Consider the following 19,127-nt stretch of genomic DNA (forward strand, 5'->3'; position numbering starts at 1 on the left):
TGCACAGCCCTCCGCCGCCGGCACTTTCCCCTCCCCGTCGGTGGCTCGGTGATGGACATTCCGCTGCTTCCAATCGGGGGCGTCCAGCGCCGGGAGCAGCCAATCGGGGACTCCGGTGGGCGGGGCGGCCGGGCCAGTTCGATTTGGCGGTTCACTTCAACATGGCGGAAGCGAGTGATGTTAATGTAGGCGGCGGCTGTGAGGAGAAAGGGCCCGAGGGGTCGTCCCCGGAATCGGTGCCCCCCGACATGACCATTTCGAGGGTGAAGCTCCTCGACACCACGGTGGACACTTTCCTGCAGAAGCTGGTCGCCGCAGGCAGGTAAGGTGGAGGAAGTGAGGCTGCGAGCAAGTCTCCCAGCGGGACCGGCCAAGAGGAGCGGGTTTGGCCCGCCGGCGTGGAAATCCCGCGAGACCAGGGCGGTAACCCGACCGGCAGCCCAGTCACGTGGGACGCGGTGTCCGAGGGTTGGGCGGCCGGCTGACGGCGCGCTGTCCGTCCCGGAGCCTCCGGGACTCACGTGACGTGTGCCCAGGTATGGCGTGTGGCCAGGTAAGGCCGCCCACCTGGACCGCCCACCTGCCTGCCCTGTGCGCAGCCGGGAGGAGAGACGCGGGCTCTGGAGTGAGGTCAGGGGTCAGCTCACGGCGCAGCGTCACGTGAGCAGGGCTCCCGCTCTGCGCCCGGCCCCTCAGCAGTGAGACGGCAACAGGAGGACCCTTCTCCGAGGGTGGATTTGAGAATCACAATAAATGAGTAGATCCGCGGGGAGCGCTTAGGACAGGGCCTGCAACTAGAGTTTGATTTCTCCTGGGAGGAACCCCTTCCCTGCGTGGTTGTGGGGCCTAAATGTGTTACCGTAGAGACACTTTCCTGCCTTGGTTTTTATTTTATACAACAGTGTTATAACGGTATCGGGCGCTTCAGAGGAACAGTTTTGCCCGTGGTCCCAGCGCCGAGCGCTTTAATGCCGAAACACACATGAGAACGTCCAGGGTTTGGCCGCCGCCTTTTCCCCATCGGCCCCGAAGTTCTGTCCTTCGACCTCATCAAGACGCCCATCTCCTCTGGGTTTCTTCCCGCCCTCCTTTCCTCCTGAGCCCTTACGATCCATTTCTTCACGCATTAATTCCCTCAGCATATGTCTCAGTGCCTCGTCCGCTGGGCACCTGGTCAGGCGCCGGGCGCTGGCTCAGCAGACAGGCCCCGACTCGGAGCTTACATTCAATGGCTAGAGACGTGCAATGAATACAACAGTCAGAGCTTGGTGAGGCCGTTAGCAGGTGATGTGCCGGCAACTTGGCAGAAAGGAGAACACTAGGATGGTTAGGGGAGCCTACGCTGAGGACATGGAGCTGAAACTTGAAGAACCAGAGAAAGAACTAGAGAAAACGCATCTCGGCAAGGGGACAGCTTGTGCCGAGGCCCTGGGAGCGTCAGGGCATCTGGAAACCGCAGAGGCAGTGGCCACAGCATAGTGCTCAGAGGGAGAGTGAAATCAGAGGAGGCTGGACAGGCAGGTAACAGCCTTACCCTGCAGGGCCTAGTTTCCATATAATGAATTTGAGAAAAGAACGCATTCTTTTTATGGACCATTCATGACACATTATTACGTCAAGGTACGTTCCCTCCCTTGATTGGTTGATTCTTCCCTACGCGTTCTTGCCCTCCTCTTCCCTCCTCGACACCCGGCTTTCTGTTGGCTGTATGTCCTCCATTTATTCACTTGTTCACGTACCCATATTTATCGACCATCTGCAATGTCCCAGGCTCTGTTCTAGGAGCTGGACATGGAGCAGTGATCAAGACAGAAAGGTCCCTGCCTTCGGGGTGTAGAGAAAAATCAGGGTAAGGAAATAGGGAGCAGTGGGGAGAGGCTCCGGGTTAGGGTGAGTGCAAGGAAGTGACATTTGAATGTTTCTGTGTAAAATATGTTGTTTTGTCGTATATGTTTTAAGTTTATATGAAAGATGATTGTGCTGTCTTTTTTCACTCCACACCATTATTTTTTTTAAAGAAGATCTAACCATACCCTGTAAGCGCATGTAGATCAGAGCTTCTCAGGACCTGCCATCCGTGATAAGCACGCAGCACTCACCCACTACCTCTCGTGGACGCCTAGTTATGCCAGGGTGAATACCCTTGTACATCCCCTCTCGAACGAGTGCTAGAATTTCTGTGAGGTCGGGAACGGAGAGGGCTGTGTTTCGTCAGACTGCTCTCCAGAAAAGCTGTTCCTCTCTCCAGCATCCTCGCCATCTCTGGGCATCTGCCATTCTAACCCCTGCTGCTTTGAAGGTGTGAAACGGTATCTGTTATTTGAATTGGCATGTTATTGGTTTGGGTATTTCCTGTTGTACTTGGTAGTCAGTTGGTTTCCTCTTCTGTGAACTGCCTACTCATTTCCTCCAGCTTTTTTTTTTCAGACCCCCCTCCTTTTTTTTTTCAGTTGGCGTTTTTATCTTGATTTCCTGGAATTCCTGGTATAGTCTAGAAATCAATCGCTTGTCAGTTTTAGACTGAAGATTTCTTTCTGTCTATGAGGTGTTAACTTTGTCTGTAATGTCCTCTAAGGAACAGAAATCTTCATTCAGGTAAAAAAAAAACAAAACAACAGATTGTGTAGTTGTTTGCACTTTACACCAGGAGGATAAAGCAGAAAGAGAAAAGCGGTCATCCTGGGGACCCCCCCCCAGTCTGGATGGATCCCCATGACGCTCCTTTCTCAGCCTCCAGACTAACTCAGCATTCCTCAGTGATAATAAATTAAGTATCGCCTAATAATTTATTTTTTAAGCCCTTCCTTTTCATGTAATTATACTTTTCCCCTATGGTTTGTGCTTTTGGGATCTTGCTTATAGAGGCTTTCCCCACACCTAGATCACAGAGAGAATCTCTCATGTTTTCTTCTGTTGGCTATTTATCATCTTACTCTCTACTGAAAATCTTTCATCTGCCTGGATTAAGGTGTAAGGGGGTGGTCTCGGCCAGTCTCATTTTTCTAGCTTTCCCAGTCACTGTCACCTAAACAGTTCATCCGTCCTCATTGCTCTCCGGAGCCCCCATCTGTCGGATGGCTGGGCCTCTCTTCTGCCCCACTGAGCCCTTTGCCTGTCTTTGTGCCGGTCACTGGGTTCTTACCACCAGGCCTTTGGAACAAACCTTAAGTGTGGTTGTCGTGCAGGGCGGCCTGCGGGGTCTCTGGTCCCGCTCCCCACATAAGAACGCAGGACACGGTGAGGCCAAAAATGAACACCCACGGAGCCACAAGTAGGGGAGTCATATCACTATATGCTCGCTGGCGGCATCTGCCTCTCTGCAATCCGCTCTTACTAGCTCAGCCACCATCTTCTTGCTAGCCCCCCATTTTCCTGCTAGCGTAGCCACAGCAGTTAGTGGCCAATGGCTCACTGGTTACAGCTGACAGCCAACTAGCCACAGCTGATGGCCATCCAATCACAGTTGATGGCCATTTACTACCTGAGCCAACACCTTTCTATGTGAGGCCGAGAGCCTGGAAACTGCTTTCTGGGGCTCTGCCCCCACATTCCACCCCTATAGGCTCTCGCCTCACAATCTACGCGACAAGCGTCTTCCGCGAGGAGCCCTGTGCGAGGAGCCTGGAGGTGAATGCAGTATCCTGGACACAGCCAGGGCACTCAGGGCACTGCCACTCTCTCTGGGCCCCTCAGGGTACCCTGCTGGAACAACAGCGGCTCACAGTCAAGGTGCTTACATAGTCTCGATGGCGGCCAGTCAAGACACAAAAGCAAACCTCCGCCAGTTCCACCACATGGTGGTATGTTCCCAATCAAACAATCAAGCTGTCCATTAAATTGGGGATAGAAGGCAATTCCCCATAGTCCATAGTCATTCGCCAGGGCTGTCCTAGGGGTGAGGGACGACCTTGACCCTCACCCTCAGCTCCCACAGAGGACTCAGCAAGCGTTTCCTCCTGGGACTACAAGTCCTGCATCCAGGCTGCCTCAGCAAGCACTTCCCAGCCCGCAGGGCCGCAACAACCTTAGCTTTCTCCGGCCTATGCTGGTTGGGGAACCGTCCATGTCTTCCCACCTCTCCACGGGGGTCCAGCTCTCCAGCAGCTGCTCCTCCTCGTCTTTCTGAGACTGAGTGTTCATACGCACAAACTGCTCCCCCACCCTTCGGGGAGCTTTGGCTGGCACCGTACCCTGCTCGTTGCGCCATTTGTCGTGCAGGGTGCCAGGCGGGGTCTCTGCTCCCGCTCCCCACATAAGAACGCAGGACACAGTGAGGCCAAAAAGGAACACCCACGGAGCCATAAGTAGGGGAGTCATATCACTATATTCTCGCTGGTGGCATCTGCCTCTGCAATCCGCTCTTGTTAGCTCAGCCACCATCTTGCTAGCCCCCATTTTTCTGCTAGCGTAGCCACAGCAGTTATATTAGTGGCCAATGGCTCACTGGTTACAGCTGACAGCCAACTAGCCACAGCTGATGGCCATCCAATCACAGTTGATGGCCATTTACTACCTGAGCCAACACCTGTCTATGTGAGGCCAAGAGCCTGGAAACTGCTTTTTGGGGTTCTGTCCCCACACTCCACCCCTACAGGCTCTCGCCTCACAATCTACGCGACAAGCATCTTCCGCGAGGGGCCCTGTGCGAGGAGCCTGGAGGTGAATGCAATATCCTGGACACAGCCAGGCTCTCTGGGCACAGCCAGGGTTTCTCAGGGCACCACCAGTCCTTCTGGGCACAGCCAGACTTCCTGGGCTTCTTAGGGTACCACCAGTCTCCCCGGACACAGCCAGGGTTTCTCAGGGCACCACCAGTCCTTCTGGGCACAGCCAGACTTCCTGGGCTTCTTAGGGTACCACCAGTCTCCCCGGACAGCCAGGGTTTCTCAGGGCACCACCAGTCCTTCTGGGCACAGCCAGACTTCCTGGACTTCTTAGGGTACCACCAGTCTCCCCGGACACAACCAGGATTTCTCAGGGCACCGTCACTCTCGGCTCAGCCAGACTTTCTGGGCTCAGCCAGGGCACTCAGGGCACTGCCACCCTCTCTGGGCCTCTCAGGGTACCCTGCTGGAACAACAGCGGCTCACAATCAAGGTGCTTACATATTCTCGATGGTGGCCGGTCAAGACACAAAAGCAAATATCCCCCAGTTCCACTACATGGTGGTATGTTCCCAAGCAAACAGTCAAGCTGTCCATTAAATTAGGGATAGAAGGCAATTCCCCATAGTCCATAGTCATTCGCCAGGGCTGTCCTGGGGGTGAGGGATGACCTTGACCTCACCCTCAGCTCCCATGGAGGACTCAGCAAGCCTTTCCTCCTGGGACTACAAGTTCTGCATCCAGGCTGCCTCAGCAAGCACTTCGCAGCCCACAGGGCCACAATGACCTTTGCTTTCTCCGGCCTATGCTGGTTGGGGAACCGTCCATGTCTTCCCACCTCTCCACGGGGGTCCGTCCAGCTCTCGGGCAGCTGCTCCTCCTGGTCTTCCTGAGACTGAGTGTTCATACACACAAACTGCTCCACCGTCCTTTGGAGAGCTTTGGCTGGCACCGTACCCTGCTCGCTGCGCCATTTGTCGTGCAGGGTGCCAGGCAGGGTCTCAGCTCCCGCTCCCCACATAAGAACGCAGGACATGGTGAGGCGAAAAAGGAACACCCACGGAGCCAAAGGCAGGGGAGTCATATCACTATATTCTCGCTGGTGGCATCCGCCTCTCTGCAGTCCGCGCTTGCTAGCTCAGCCACCATCTTGCTAGCCCCCATTTTCCTGCTAGCGTAGCCACAGCAGTTATATTAGTGGCCAATGGCTCACTGGTTACAGCTGACGGCCAACTAGCCACAGCTGATGGCCATCCAATCACAGTTGATGGCCATTTACTAGCTGAGCCAGCACCTTTCAGCGTGAGGCCGAGAGCCTGGAAACTGCTTTCTGGGGCTCTGTCCCCACAGTGGTACAAACGAACCCCCCTCTTCCCCAGCTGTTTGGATACCTTGGTTTCCTTTTTATTTTTTTTTAAAGATTTTATTGGGGAACAGTATGTACTTCCAGTACTTTACCAGATCCAGTTGTCCTTTCAATCTTAGTTGTGGAGGGCGCAGCTCAGCTCCAGGTCCAGTTGCCGTTGCTAGTTGCAGGGGGCTCAGCCCACCATCCCTTGCGGGAGTCGAACCGGCAACCCTGTTGTTAAGAGCTCCCACTCCAACCAACTGAGCCACCAGGCCGCCCCCAAGCTTTTGTCTAGATCTCAATTTCTCTGCCCCATTTCTTTATTGGGACGGAAGCGCCAGTCCCCGTCTGCCCTCTAGTGGACAGTGTGTGAAATAGGCGTTCAGTTGGGCCAGAAGCCCGTTCCTATGGTGAGGAGGGCAAGCCTTGCTCCTTTAGCCCAGCCATGCTGGCTCCTGTTTACTGGTCCAGCCTCCCACCTTTCCGTGCCTGCAGTCTGTCTGCACATAAACCGCTGGACTGACAAATCAACAAATCACCAGAGCTCAATCTGGGCTCGATTTTTTTTTTTAAGTTTTATTAGGGAATACTTGGGGACAGTGTGTTTCTCTAGGGCCCATCAATTTAGTTGTGGAGGGCGCAGCTCAGCTCCAAGTCCACTTACTGTTTTCAATCTTTAGTTGCAGAGGGCACAGCCCATCCCACGCAGGAACTGAACCGGCAACCTTGTTGAGAGCTCGCGCTCTAACCAGCTGAGCCATCTGGCGGCCCTTCCCGAAGCTCAGCTGCAGCTCGTTGTCTTCAGTCTAGTTGTGGAGGGCGAGCTCACTGGCCCATGCGGGAATCGAACCGGCACCCCTGTTAAGAGCTCCCCCTCCAACCAACTGAGCCATCCAGCCGCCCCTGGGCTCGATATTTTGAAGTCATTTTTTTTTTTTTAAGTTATGTGATAATTCACAGTGAGTTTTTAGTGCAGGAAATGAAATGTTTTATCACTGAGTTCAAAACCAGTGAGGGTGTGTCAGCGCATAATAAGTATTCAAGAGAAAACAATTGGTTTAAATCAGTTGATGTAGTCATCTTGGTTTTGAAACTTGGTAACTGCAGTTTTTAAAAGCTGCTTTTAATGAATGATAAATGTAGCATGGTGAGCGAGGGGCACACTCCAGCAGGAGCCAGTGCGTTCTTCCTGCAGCTGGGGCCTGTTCTGCACACGTGACTGTCCCCAAGGTGCCTTTTACCGAGCACTTGCCTTCCGCAGGGGAGGACACGTCTCAAGTGTGGGGCGCCCCGGGCCTGAGCGCCCTGCACTTCCGAGGGGCAGGGCTCTGAAGCTGGCGAGAGCAGCGGCAGCCCCGGGCGTTCAGCGCCCCTGCCCCGGGCGTGTGCGAAGCGCTTCCGTAACCTCATTTACTCCTCACGAGGCTCATGATTTACACAGCAGATGAGGGACTGGGGCTTGTAGGGGGAAAGAAAGTGGCCAGGGCCCCTCAGCTGATGAGGGGTGTGGTGAACTAAACTTCTAGCAGTAAGCGTCTCACAGTCCGTGGAAGTCAGGTCACTGTGCTGGGCGCCTGTGACATAGGTGCCCGCTGCTGGGGCTCCACATCCACAAACACTGGGGGGAAGGTGAGGAATCGCTTTGCTTCCCCGGTGCTCCCTGGCGCTGGCCTCGGCTGGCCGCCTGCCCTCCTTGTCTTTGCAGCATGTGGCCCTTCACTTTCACTGCATCCTCAGACCCCACGGGGGACAGCAGAGTTCCTGAGCAGCACTGGTGGCGGTTTGCCTCCCCCCCCCCCCGCCCTGGGCCGTGAGCGGCCCGCTGCCCAAACTGAACTGAGAGGTGCCCAGCTCAGACCCCTTGCCTGTCATGTGGGCTGGGAGGAGGGACAGGATCTTCCACGTCCAAGCCAAACCATTTCAAGCCACAATTACCCGGTTTCGACTTCAGCCGCACTTGCTCAGGCGTCACGCGTCCTCCCATGTCCTTCCATGCAGCCACAGACTGCCTGGCTGCTGGGCCAGCAGCAGAACAAGACGTCTGGGGCTCTGCTGAGGGTGAAAGGCCCATTGTCTGTTCTTTGTATTGTCCTTTGGGGCCTCGGTTTAGCCTCCAGGGTGGACTCAGATCAAATCTGTACCATCCAAGGTGAGCGACTGTCACCCTCTCCCAGAGGCGTGCTGCTGAAGGCTTGCGAGCAGCTCTCCACGAATAAAGCCAGCCCCTCAGCTTAAAGATGACCCATGGTTCAGTCTCGGCCCCGTAACCCCCAGCAGCAGCCTCCACAAGTGTCATCACCGCATTCACGCGAGGGTCTCTGCCTGCTGCCATGTCTACAGCAGCGCTGGGGGCCGTGCCACCCCCTGCCTGGTGGGTGACACGGGTACTCAGTGGGCGATCGTGGAAGGGCAGGGCGTGAGAGACAGAGAAGCGTGTGAGCAAAGGGGAGGAGGAAGAGAAGACGGCTGGGAGAGTCATTAACTTCCAGGATTCTTTGTCCAGCAACAGCCATTGGGAGTGTGCTGGGTACCCTTTGACTTTTCCAGCTACCAGGGACGTGTCAGTCAAGTGCTCTCGGCTGCCATGACAGACGCCTGATTTGAAATGGCGTGAACAATGAGGAAATCCGTTACCTCACTAGCAAGACGATGTCTTTGGAGACCCCCAATACTTGCCTCTTTCTGCTCTGCCTCCTCCTGAGGGATAAACTATGCCAGGCCAGGGCCCGCAGCCGCTGGGCGCTGGAGGCATCCCCTGGGTACGGTCCCGTCCCAGGGAAAGGGCACGTTCCTTCTGGGGCTCTTTGTAGGAGCAAGGAAACCTCACAGAGGCCACATACCCATCCTAGTCCAGGCCTGCAAGGCGCCTGGGGTGCCTGAGGGCGTCACAGTGTGGTACCCAGACCAGCAGCGCCCAGGAGCTTGTTAGAGACGGGTCGGGCCCAGGGATCTGTGTTTTAACAGGCCCTGCTGCTGGTTCAATGGTCAGTGAAGTTCAAGCATCAGAAATGTGGCTGCATTAATGGTCACCTGAACTCGGCTGGGACTCTGCGGAGGGAACGCGGGGGCCTGGTAGGCGGGAGCCGTCCCCTGTGACTGGCTGGTGTTGCAGATGAGACGCGTTGCGTCCCTGCGTCCACCCGGGACGATGCCAGCCGAGACCCTATGATGAGAGCCGGGGTGCCCAAGCATGAGCGCTGCCTGGTGACTGGCCGCCTTTGACTCCCCGCTTTGTCTCCCCCGCTCCAGCTACCAGAGATTCACCGACTGTTACAAGCGCTTCTACCAGTTGCAGCCGGAGGTCACACGGCGCATCTACGACAAGTTGGTAACCCAGTTGCAGACATCTATCCAGGTGAGTGGCAAGAAGCCCAGCGGGTACTGTTGGCTTGCGTCCTGCCGCCAGCCTGCCAGCCCCCTGAAGGCAGGGCCTCTACCGTCCGCCCTCGGGGTCCTGCTGTCCCTAGAAGTGTCCTTCGTGTCCAGCAGGCTGCAGTGACAGATGTCCCTTCAAATGACTGGGTGTCTTCAGTGACCTTTCTGTCATTGTCCTGGATGGGAATTGAGTGTTGACATGTTGTGTGCCCACCAGCCCTGTGAGGTCAGCGAGGGCACGGGAGTCACTCTTCTTGTGTCTCCAGTGCCTGGTGCCTGACCCAGAGGGGCGTTTCGCTAGTTGTTGAATTCATGGGACTGTGCACTAGAGGGGACCCAGAAAGGATCTGTGTCCCTTGGTCCCAGAGGAGAGTGAAACCCCTGCTGTCACACTCCAGGATGGGTCCGTGTGGTCGGGACGCAGTGCCCGGTGAGGGTGGCACCGAGGCCCACTGCAGACGCTCTAAGTGTTGTCATCTTCGCCTTTATGCTGTGAAGTCACACGTGGGCAGGTGGGTGTTTGTCTGAGGACACAGCAGCACTGAGCTGGCTCCGACCTGGCCGCGCGCTGTTGGCAGTTTCGCATGTTTCCGCTCGGGGCTTGTGGGCACCATTCCGCTTCCTCCTCGCCCTTCAGGAGGAGGTCTCTGACATCAAAGCGGAGGGGAACCTGGAGGCTGTCCTGAACGCCCTGGATACCATTGTGGAAGAAGGCCGAGGCCGCAAGGAGCCGGCCTGGTGAGAACAGTGACACCACGGTGCCCTCTGGGGAGGGGAGCCCCAGCAAGCGCGCATCGTCCAGGGCTTTGAGGTGGGCTGAGGCGGCCTTCCTGGGGAGGCTGCTGCCGGACCCCTCTGGCCCGTGGAGAAGGGGCAGGGAGGGCGGGAGGAGGCTGAAGAGCGGGCGTGGGGTTGCGTCCATGAGGCTGGCCCGGGCCGCTGGCTGCTCTGCCAAGTGTCAGCCATGACGACACACAAAGGCCCCCTGTCCTGCTGGAGTTGGAGGCAGAATCCTCACCGATGCGCCCTGCCCCCTCCAGGCGCCCCAGTGGCATCCCGGACAAGGACCTGTGCAGTGTCACCGTGCCCTGCCTCCTGCGTCAGCGGGACGCCCTGCAGCGCCGGCTGCAGAGACAGGAGGCCGAGAACAGGCAGCTGGCGGACGCCGTCCTGGCTGGGCGACGGCAGGTGCAGGAGCTACAGCTACAGGGCCAGGCCCGGTGGCAGGCCTGGCAGGTGGGTGTCCCAGCCCTGCCCTCAGGCACTGTCCCCTGGTGCAGCAGAGGAGACAGCAGGCCCGGAGAGAACAAGTGACTTGCCCAAGGGGCCGGCAGCTCCGTGTCTAGTTCCTTCACCACACATGCAATGTGGTGGCCTCGGGGGCTTCCCATTGAAAACGTCCTGCATGCAACATGCGTCCTTTCAGGGTGGACTGAAGTTTTGAAAGCGGCCAAGGTCACTTGGGGCCAAGTTGGTGAGTAAGGGGAAGAGGGTGCTCAGGCCGCTGGCAGACGGCAGGTGTGGCCGCAGTGTGTGACATGCGTTTGCTTCCTGGCTCACAGTGCGGTTCCAGAAGACGGTTTCTAGGAGGGCCTGAGCAGCGGCACCCCTCTCGGTTCACCCCTCATCTCACGTCTAGCTTACAGCCATTCGATGGCTCCCTTCCTGGGGCAGACCCTCCTGTTCCCAGGGGGATGGGCCCCAAATCCACAGCTCTTGGATTCCTTGGGCATCTCTTCCAAGGCCCGGCAGCTGAGCCTCAGGACCCCATCCCGGCCTCAGCAGGGCCCCGAGGCTTGGGCAGCGGCAGGAGGCTCACTCTGCCCTTCTCGTCCCCATATCACAGACCGGCCCTGGGGGCCTGAGTGGCAGCAGCAAGACGACCAAAGCCCTCAGCCTGGTGCTGTCTTGTGGGGTGGCTCCCGCAGCTCAGAGTTGTGTCTTGGGCATTTGTGGGGCCACCCCGCTGAGTCCCCTGGCCAGATGCTGCTATGCCATTGCTATTCCGTCACCATGAGACCCCAGTCACTCCTGTCTGGGCCCTGGCTTCCAAGTTGGCCAAATGATGACGCACAGGGCCCTGGCCGCTCAGCCCCCTGCTCTCAGGGCCGCCCTTGCCATGGCAGCTCCAGGCCCATCGGCTGATGGCTGCAGAGAGCACTTCTACGCCAGTACCTGTGTCTGGCCCAGCAGAAGTCCACTCACTGCACTCGAGACGTTCCTGTTAGATAGTGTGGTGGGCGCCGAGACGGAAGGAGACACTTTGGGGGCCCTGGGGAGGCCCTGGCTGGGTGGCCAAGGCACCGGCCTGCCGTAGACACCTGCTGAGTGGGGGACTTGTCAGTGCCTGCTGGGCCTGGGGAAGTGGCCCTGGAGGGGAGGCCGTGCAGGGGAAGGCTGTGGGGCATCTCCCTCCCAGCCTGTCTCTCCGCTCCCATTGATGGCAGGCTCTACACAAAGGACGCAAGGAGCTGGTGGCCGTGCTGAAGGAGCCCGAGTGAGAGCCGCGGGGACCCGGAGAAAAAGGCGCCTCTGAGATCAGCTGAAACGGTGCCCGGTCCCTAAGCAGTGATGGAATAAGTTGGGGGACCAGCCTGCGCAGGCCCCAGTGCCTTGGGGCTCCTGGGGGGTCACACATGCGCTACCTTCAGATCCCATCCTGTCGTCTTCTAATGGGGCGATCAGCTCCCAGCCTGGGAAGCCGGCCCCTGCCTCGCTCCTCTGGGTCCCCCTCCCCCTGTTCCCGAGCCTTCCCTCCGGCCTGGCCTGGGGAATCTGCCACTGATTGCCCCCTTGCCGGCCAGCCCCAGGCCCCTGGCCGTGCTCTGCCCACATCCTCACATCCTTAAATAAACTTCCTCCACTCACTACACTGTAATCTGTGGACGCTGCTTCCGCCGGGGCCTTGCGGCCGCGGCCCCTCCTGGGCTCCCCGGGGTCTCGGCTGCAGTCCAGAGCCTCCAGGCTCAGTGGGGTGGTGGGGGTGAAGCCCCTTGGCACAGAAACCAGAACCCCGGGGTTCCCTGAGGTGAGGACCAGCTTCCAGGTGGTGTCCCTGTTCAACCCAGACCCCCCTTCAATTTGATGGTTTGAGTTAATTCTGAGGAGAGCTCCAAGGGGGGCCTCGGTGTTCACAGAGCAGATGGGCTTCTGGTTTCCCAGGCAGCCTGGGCCAGCGGGTATGGGGGTTCAGCAAAGGTGGGAAAAGTGCTTCCTCCAGACCAGCGGGCAGAGGGGACGGGAGGGGAGGCGTGGGGCAAAACGTTCTTCCCTCGTGAGGCTCTCCCCCTAACTGGAAACAGGCTTCGTTGGGTCTGTGGGAGCCCTGGGGACACTCAGAATTCAGGTGGCCCCTGCTCACCACCCCCACCTGGCCCCCTGCATCGAGCCCATGGCTCTCCTCTGCCCTGCAGCTACAGCATCCACACATCCAGCTGCCCCCTCGCCCCCCACAGGCCCTGGGGTGGGATGGCGGGTGCTGTCAGGTGAGTAGGTGGGGAGAGGTCACCCTGCCTCCTCTCCAGGCTCAGCTGTGGGACAGGCTTTTTCAGGCTGGATGTTTCCCCTGGAGGACAGGTCCCCAAGGTTGTTCCCACCAGGATCGGGGGTCAGGAGCCCTCAAAGGCCCTGGGAGGGGCATGGGATGGGGGTCCCCATCACACTGACCCCCTTGCCTGCCCCAGACTCAGGCTGTCCTTATCTCTTGCTGGCCCCACCTCTGTTGGCTTTGGGCTACCCAGCCCTTCCTCCTGGCTTGACAGACCAGCCGCCCCCACGGGCCCCGCCAGGCCTGCGGCCGGTCTCGCAGGGTGAACGAGGACACGGCCGGCACTCCCTCCCTGGGGTTTGGCTCCTGCCCACGGCTGACAGTGGAAATCACAGTATGCTGCAATCTGTTAGGCCTCTAGGGCCCCACACCCGTCCCCTGCTGAGGGAGTGGGGGGCTGGGCACCCAGAGGCTGGCTGCCCGCCCACCCTGCGCCCTCACTTCCCCGGGGCCTGCCCTAACTCCAACCACAACATCCTTTGGGGTTTGGCCTGTAGAGCCGGGCGGATGACCCCCAAATAGCCCTGGCAGAGTCCCCTGTGACCCGCCTGCACCGTGGTCAGCCCCCCGCCCAGCCTTTGGGGTCCAGCCCGGAGGGTATAAATGGAGCTGGAGGCTGCGGACGCAGGCCAGCTGAATCCCAGCAGCCGCCGCCGAGACACCATGAGGCCCCTGATGACCCTCGCCTTGCTGGCCCTGGCCGTACTCTGCCTCGCTGGCCAGGCAGGTGAGTGTCCCCCACTCTGCCTGGCCGAGGAGGAGGGGGGCTGCGAGGGGAGAGTGCCTGGCCTCCCCAATAGCCCTCCCTCAGGCTCAGCCCCATGCTAGAGGCAGGAGAGGGCCTGGGCGTGAGCAGGGCTGAACCAGGCTGCTTTCCTTTGCAGGTGCAAAGCCGAGCCGTGCAGAGTCCAGCCGAGGAGCAGGTAGGATGCAGGCCTGAAAATGGCCGTGTGCCCGTCACCCAATGGGGCTGCCCACCCCGGTCCCCAGCCGCAGCCCTCCTGCCAGGCTTTCAGCCTGCTCCCCACCTTGTGCCCCCAAACTGACAGCCGCCCGACCCCTGGCCTCTCTCCGCAGCCTTCGTGTCCAGGCAGGAGGGCAGTGAGGTGGTCAAGAGACTCCGTCGCTACGTGGACCAGGGGCTGGGGTGAGAGGAAGAGCTGGGAGTATTGGGAGGGGAGGAGGGCCTTCTGGGGGGGGGGGCGGGGGGCTGATGCCGCTGTGTGGGACTCTCAGAGCCCCAGGCCCCTACCCGGACCCCCTGGAGCCCAAGAGGGAGGTGTGCGAGCTCAACCCCGACTGCGACGAGCTGGCAGACCACATCGGCTTCCAGGAGGCTTACGCGCGTTTCTACGGAACCGCCTAGAGCTGCCGCCCGCCCCGCCGCCTGCCCACGGGCACCCGCTGCCTCCCCTCACCCTCACCTCACCCCTGCCCTACCAGTGTGGGGTCCCCACCGGCCCAGCTACTCTAGAATAAATCCAGAAGAGGAACTGGGGGGCTCCGCCTCTTTGTGCGTCTTAGGGTGGTGCCGGGAGGACGGCGCCGCCGCGGGTTGTACGTCCTCAGTCCGAGTGCTTCCCAAAGCGCTGGGTGTTTTTATTTGTACCTGCCTCGCTCCAGAAGCATTGAAGGTGGCTTTCTAAAGTTTAGGGTCCCCGCTCTAGCCCAGCACCCTCCCCCCCACCTCAGCCCACTGCACTGTCGGTGACACACCAGAAGGTCTGCACGCCCTGCGCTCACGGCCCTGCGCTCACTGCCGTGACCAGGACAGACTCGGGGCCCAGGCAAAGAGCTGCCAGCAGGCGGCACTGCCTGGTTGGGGGCGGGGGCGACAGTGGGCCCCTCACCCCAGTTAGCAGCGATCAGGGCAGGCCTGGGTTAGTTGTGTTAGTTCGTCCCTGGAGCAGCAGACAGGGGACCCGATGCAAGCCCCCACACCTGCCCGTCCCAGTGTCGGGGGGCTCCTGCCTGGACACACGACGTCCCCTCTCAGACCCTCAGCACTTGCCCAGCACCACCAAGCGCACCTCACTGACCCTCCTGCTCTCTGCGCCCCCTCTCCCGTCCTCTGCACTCTCCTCAGTCACTCGGTTCCAGGCCCAGAGGCGCCCCCACATTTCAGGTCTGGGTCTGGGCTCCTCCCCGGCACCAGGGCCTGGCCCCTGCCTCCCTCCAGGGCAGCCTCAGAGATGGGCTCACTGTTGCTTGGCCTTCGTGCCCCCCTCCAGCGGGGCACCCTGCAGCAGGGGACAGGTGCTGGGGGCCCGGAACAGAGAGGCTGAGAAGGCCGCGATGATGAGCAGGTTCCCGGCCACCGCCAAGCCCAGCGTGGCGACGGTGCCCGCCAGGCCCAGCGGGGGGTCCTGCGTGGCCAGCCAGGCTCGGCGAGACCCCATGTCAGCCAGCACGGCCTCCAGCTGGAAGTGGGTGCCCAGCACCGCACAGACGTGGAAGAGCTGGTGGCTGTGGCCTGTGGGAGGGTGGGCACGTCAGGGCACACACCCCATGCCCCAGGCAGCCCCTCCTCTGGGCCTGCTACTACCCCAACATTAGGAAGAAGGAAGCCTGACTCCCAGTTACCGGGAGGAGAGAATGAGCGGACAGGCGTGAAACACAAAACCCCTGGCACCCAGGCTACTAGTTTTGCCGTCATGCACAAAGTGGAGGGTGGGCCTGGACCCCGAGGTCCCCCAGGATGTCCTCTGGCCATAGTGGCCTCTCTGCTCTGGGGAGCTGTCTCCCCGCGCCCCCTCCCAGGCCGGGCCTGCTCTCACCAATGAAGTCAAAGCGTCCAGGTGCCAGCCGCTCGGGCAGGTGGGAGGTGAAGAGGAAGCCGGTGAGCAGAGCACACACAAGGTGGTAGCCGTGGCTGGAGCTCAGCGCCTCCTGCCCACAGCTGTGGCCCCCGCCCCAGCACAGTCCCAGCTGCCGAAGGAAAGGCCGGGCTGAGCAGGAGGGGCTGGGGCAGTGGCCGTGGTGAGGGGGGCAGCAGGGATCCAGGGACCTTACCCGGTAGAAGAGTGGGAGGTTGTCGAACAGGAAGGGATAGGCGAAGGCGCCCGTGCGGAGGACCTTACTGAGCCCAGGGCTCTCCAGCTCGGGGAACCTGGGGAGCAGGAGGTAAAGCTGGTCACCACGCTGCTGCTGGGGTGCGGTCAGAGGAAGAGGGAACGCCAACGGAGCTCAGTGGCTCTGCCAGCCCTTCATGAGCAGCTGCACTTGAGCTACGTAAATGACCACACCTGTGAAGGGGCTAAAGCCGTCCGCCCCTTAGGTGGCTGGGAGAACGGAAGGAGACAGTGCAGATACGGTGCTAGCGCCAGGCTCGCGCTGGCTGGCCGGCTTGGGCGATCCCCGGGGCCCTGTCCTGTCCCTTCGCCCTCCCCTTCACCGCTGGCCAAGAACCCACCGGGAGTAACAGGAGAGGCCAGTGCACAGGAAGGAGTTGAGTGCGGCGGCGGGCACAAACAGCTGGTGCAGGCGGCCGTGCAGCCAGGAGGCCGGCATGGAGTAGGCGGCATAGGGGAAGGCGCAGCCTGGGGAGCAGGGGGCGGGGCCGGAGCTGAAGCCCGAAGGGCGCACCCTTCCCCGCACCCCGTGCCGCCCGCCCGCGCGCGGCCGCCCCCGCCCCGCCGCCCGCGGGGCTCACCCAGGCTGTAGAGGCTGAGCGCGCCATAGTCCAGGAAGTAGCAGATGTGGCGCGCGCGGGGCGACATGGAGCTGAAGGTGTGCGCGCAGCACGACGCGAAAGGGTAGAGGCAGGTGGGCAGCAGGAAGACGAGCAGCGGCCAGTGGTAGGGCTCCGCCCGGAAGCCCGGGCCCCCCGCGAGCGCCAGTAGGCGCCACAGGAAGTACCTGCGGCGGCGGCACGTGCTCAGCTCGCGCCGCAGCCCGTCTGAGCACCCTCTGAGCGGGGACAGCCTCCCTCACCAGGTGGGCAGGAAGTGAGTCCAGATGTTGACCGTCTCGTTGGTCATCTGGAAGGAGCTGAGGACACAGTCCAAGGCCGAGCTGGTGGGGCGGCGGTAGCCAGATATGATGCCGTCTTCCCAGAACACCTGGGGCAGTGGTGGGCGGGAGAGGGGGTCACTGTGTACTGTGCCGGGCCCTCCCTCCGCGAGCGCTGGGGGAGCCGGCCTGAGGACAGTGGGCGGGAGGTCACAGGGGCCCCAAAGCCGACTGCCATCTTAGCACAGGGTCCGGCACCCAGAGAGCAGATGAGGAGCAAGAGCCAGCGCAGGGGCCCACATAGGATGGCGGCCTGAGCGGGCACAGGCCGGGCGCTCTGGGAAGGGGCTCTGAGGAGCAGTCTGGCCTGGGGGGCGGGTCAGCAGCCGGCTCCCCGGGCGCAGAGGCAGCTCTCACTGCCATGGGAGGGATAGGAGTCAGCCTGCAGGAGGGGCTTCCCTCGGTGCTAAGAGGGCCTCTGCCCCAGTCAGTCCCTGGGGCAGTCGGTGTTGGAGGGTGTAGCCCCTCACCCGGGGGACCTGGTGGACTCGAAGGAGCTGGGGTAGCTTGAGGCTGAGCATGGTGGCCCGGCACCTCCACGTTGACCTAGAGACAGAGTGAAGGGGTGCGGACCAGGATCAGGTATCTGCTCCCATCCACAGGCCCCTTATCACCAGGTCCAGGCGCGGCCTGACCAGTACCAGGGTGGGCTGTGCGCGCATGCGTGCGTGCGTGTGGTAGCTGGCCACCAAGCTGCTTCCTTCAGGCCAGGGGAGGCTGGCCCAGCTTCCTGACCCCTCCCCATCCTAGCCTGGGGGCATCCGGTCACCCTCAGTGAGTAACCCCGGACCCCGGGTCCGGGACCCCATCCCCCAGTTCTGTCTCAGAAGCCTGCCTCTCCGAGGTCCGCACTGAGCGCTTAAGCCCACCCACCACCAGCGGAAAGCCCTCGGTCCACGGTGCGCGGGGAGAGTTCCCGGGGACGCCAGATGCCCGCCCGTGGGGCACGGAATTAGGGGGACGCCTGGCTCTTTGGGGACTACCCTTGTGCCCCCCCTGACCCCATGGCCCTCTCAGCCCCAGACCTGTGTGCTGCGTCCGGTGGCTGCGGCCGCTCAGGCCCTCTCCCAGGCACATTCCTTGGCACAAGTGGAGGGGCGGGGCCCGCTAGGCAGGGAGCCGCCGGCGGACAAGGGACTAGGACACGCCCCCACCTCCCGGGGCCAGAACTTCCAAGCAACTCTGCGGCCTAGCCCCGCCCCTCTTCCTGCCGCCAGTCGGTCCCCTGAGCCTCTGCTCCTGTCATTCTACAGTTCGGGGACCCTCTGCGCGAGGTGGGTGCTGGGGGCCTGGCTGGGAACAAGACAGACTCACCCGGTCCCTAGTCCTTGCACCCCGGCTGAGCTTTAAGACAGATAGGGCCTCGAAAGGTATCCCCCTGCCCTTCCCAGGAGCAGGATGGGGGCGCTCCCACCCGTGCGGAGTGCTGCCCAGCGACCTGGGGAAGGGCGGGCAGGATGCTGGCTGGGCTCTAGCCCCCCCTCAGGGTCCCTTCCCTTAGCTTAAGGCCTCTAGACTAGAATGTGTAGTCTCCCATCTGCTGTAGCCTTGCAGATGGGGGAGGGGCTGCCCCAGCTTGTTCCCCCGCAACGGGGGCAGAGCCCCAGGTGAGCTTCCTTACCCAGAGCTTGGCTGACGCTCCTAAGCTGGTGGGTCAGCAGGCCCGGGGTGCTCCAGCCGCCAGGCCAGCAGCAGGGAGAGGAAAGTGGCAGGCCAGCCGGCCAGGCCTGGGCGGGGTGTGGGAGACAAAGGGGAGCCAGGGAACAATCCCAGCCTTGTGCAGCCTCCAGGGAGCAGCGCGGGGTGGCCCAGGCCCATTAGCAGGCAGCTCACTCGGCCGCCTCCACACAGCAGCCCCTCCAGCCTGACCCAAGCGGAGATCAGACTGGCCGGCACAGGCTGGGGCGCTAGCCAGGGCCCGGGCTCCCCCAGACCGGGCTGTCCCCGTCCAGCATTCCCAGTTGGGGGTGTCTGCCTGTGGCTGGGTGGACAATTCCCAATCCCGGCCTTGGACTTCAGAAACCACCCGTCCCTCTGCTTCACTGCCTCTGTCCAGGGCAAAGGCCTCTAGCGTGTTGATTGTGCCTCAAGGGACCTGCCAGGTTCACTGTGATACACTCAAGGTGCCAGGCCTTGCAGAAGGACAGGCTGAGGATTTGGGCTGGCTTTGAGGCCCACCCCGTATCCCCCGGAGGCCGTTCTGATTCCATCGACCCAGCTGGAGACTGCAGAACGGCCCCTG

At 60.9% G+C, this 19,127-nt stretch overlaps 3 protein-coding genes and 1 long non-coding RNA gene across 9 annotated transcripts; 3 read left to right on the forward strand and 1 right to left on the reverse strand.

Moving 5' to 3' along the window:
- Positions 1–96: 96 nt before the first annotated feature.
- PMF1 (polyamine modulated factor 1) lies at positions 97–12,197 on the forward strand. 2 transcript variants are annotated; one of them, XM_074319142.1, is made up of 5 exons: positions 97–322; positions 9,202–9,307; positions 9,965–10,065; positions 10,432–10,563; positions 11,775–12,197. In XM_074319142.1, exons 1-5 carry the CDS (start codon positions 162–164, stop codon positions 11,812–11,814), a joined length of 540 nt encoding a protein of 179 aa, XP_074175243.1. In that variant the 5' UTR covers positions 97–161; the 3' UTR covers positions 11,815–12,197. The 2 variants fall into 2 exon arrangements, with proteins under 2 accessions (XP_074175243.1, XP_019566680.2); XM_019711121.2 differs by having other exon boundaries at positions 122–322; positions 10,368–10,563.
- Positions 547–2,785, forward strand: LOC141568659 (uncharacterized). The gene is made up of 3 exons (XR_012491852.1): positions 547–1,849; positions 2,022–2,299; positions 2,648–2,785. It is a non-coding gene; the product is annotated as an uncharacterized LOC141568659 (long non-coding RNA).
- Positions 12,198–13,137: 940 nt separating the features above from the next.
- On the forward strand, positions 13,138–14,367 carry BGLAP (bone gamma-carboxyglutamate protein). The gene is made up of 4 exons (XM_019711122.2): positions 13,138–13,601; positions 13,759–13,797; positions 13,952–14,021; positions 14,111–14,367. The coding sequence occupies exons 1-4, from the start codon at positions 13,478–13,480 to the stop codon at positions 14,238–14,240; spliced, it is 363 nt and encodes a 120-aa protein (XP_019566681.1). The 5' UTR covers positions 13,138–13,477; the 3' UTR covers positions 14,241–14,367.
- A 76-nt stretch (positions 14,368–14,443) lies between these two features.
- On the reverse strand, positions 14,444–18,663 carry PAQR6 (progestin and adipoQ receptor family member 6). Of its 5 annotated transcripts, none has more exons than XM_019711118.2 (8): positions 18,507–18,663; positions 17,356–17,431; positions 16,808–16,935; positions 16,527–16,732; positions 16,287–16,413; positions 15,887–15,983; positions 15,652–15,802; positions 14,444–15,347 (listed from the first exon to the last, which is right to left on the reverse strand). In XM_019711118.2, exons 2-8 carry the CDS (start codon positions 17,404–17,406, stop codon positions 15,073–15,075), a joined length of 1,035 nt encoding a protein of 344 aa, XP_019566677.1. In that variant the 5' UTR covers positions 17,407–17,431; positions 18,507–18,663; the 3' UTR covers positions 14,444–15,072. The 5 variants fall into 5 exon arrangements, with proteins under 5 accessions (XP_019566677.1, XP_074175241.1, XP_019566674.1 ...); XM_074319140.1 differs by lacking the exon at positions 18,507–18,663 and adding an exon at positions 17,911–18,040; XM_019711115.2 differs by having other exon boundaries at positions 14,901–15,347; positions 15,652–15,805.
- Positions 18,664–19,127: the final 464 nt, after the last annotated feature.

Source organism: Rhinolophus sinicus, linkage group LG14 (genome assembly GCF_036562045.2).
Source record: "Rhinolophus sinicus isolate RSC01 linkage group LG14, ASM3656204v1, whole genome shotgun sequence".
NCBI lineage: Eukaryota > Metazoa > Chordata > Mammalia > Chiroptera > Rhinolophidae > Rhinolophus > Rhinolophus sinicus.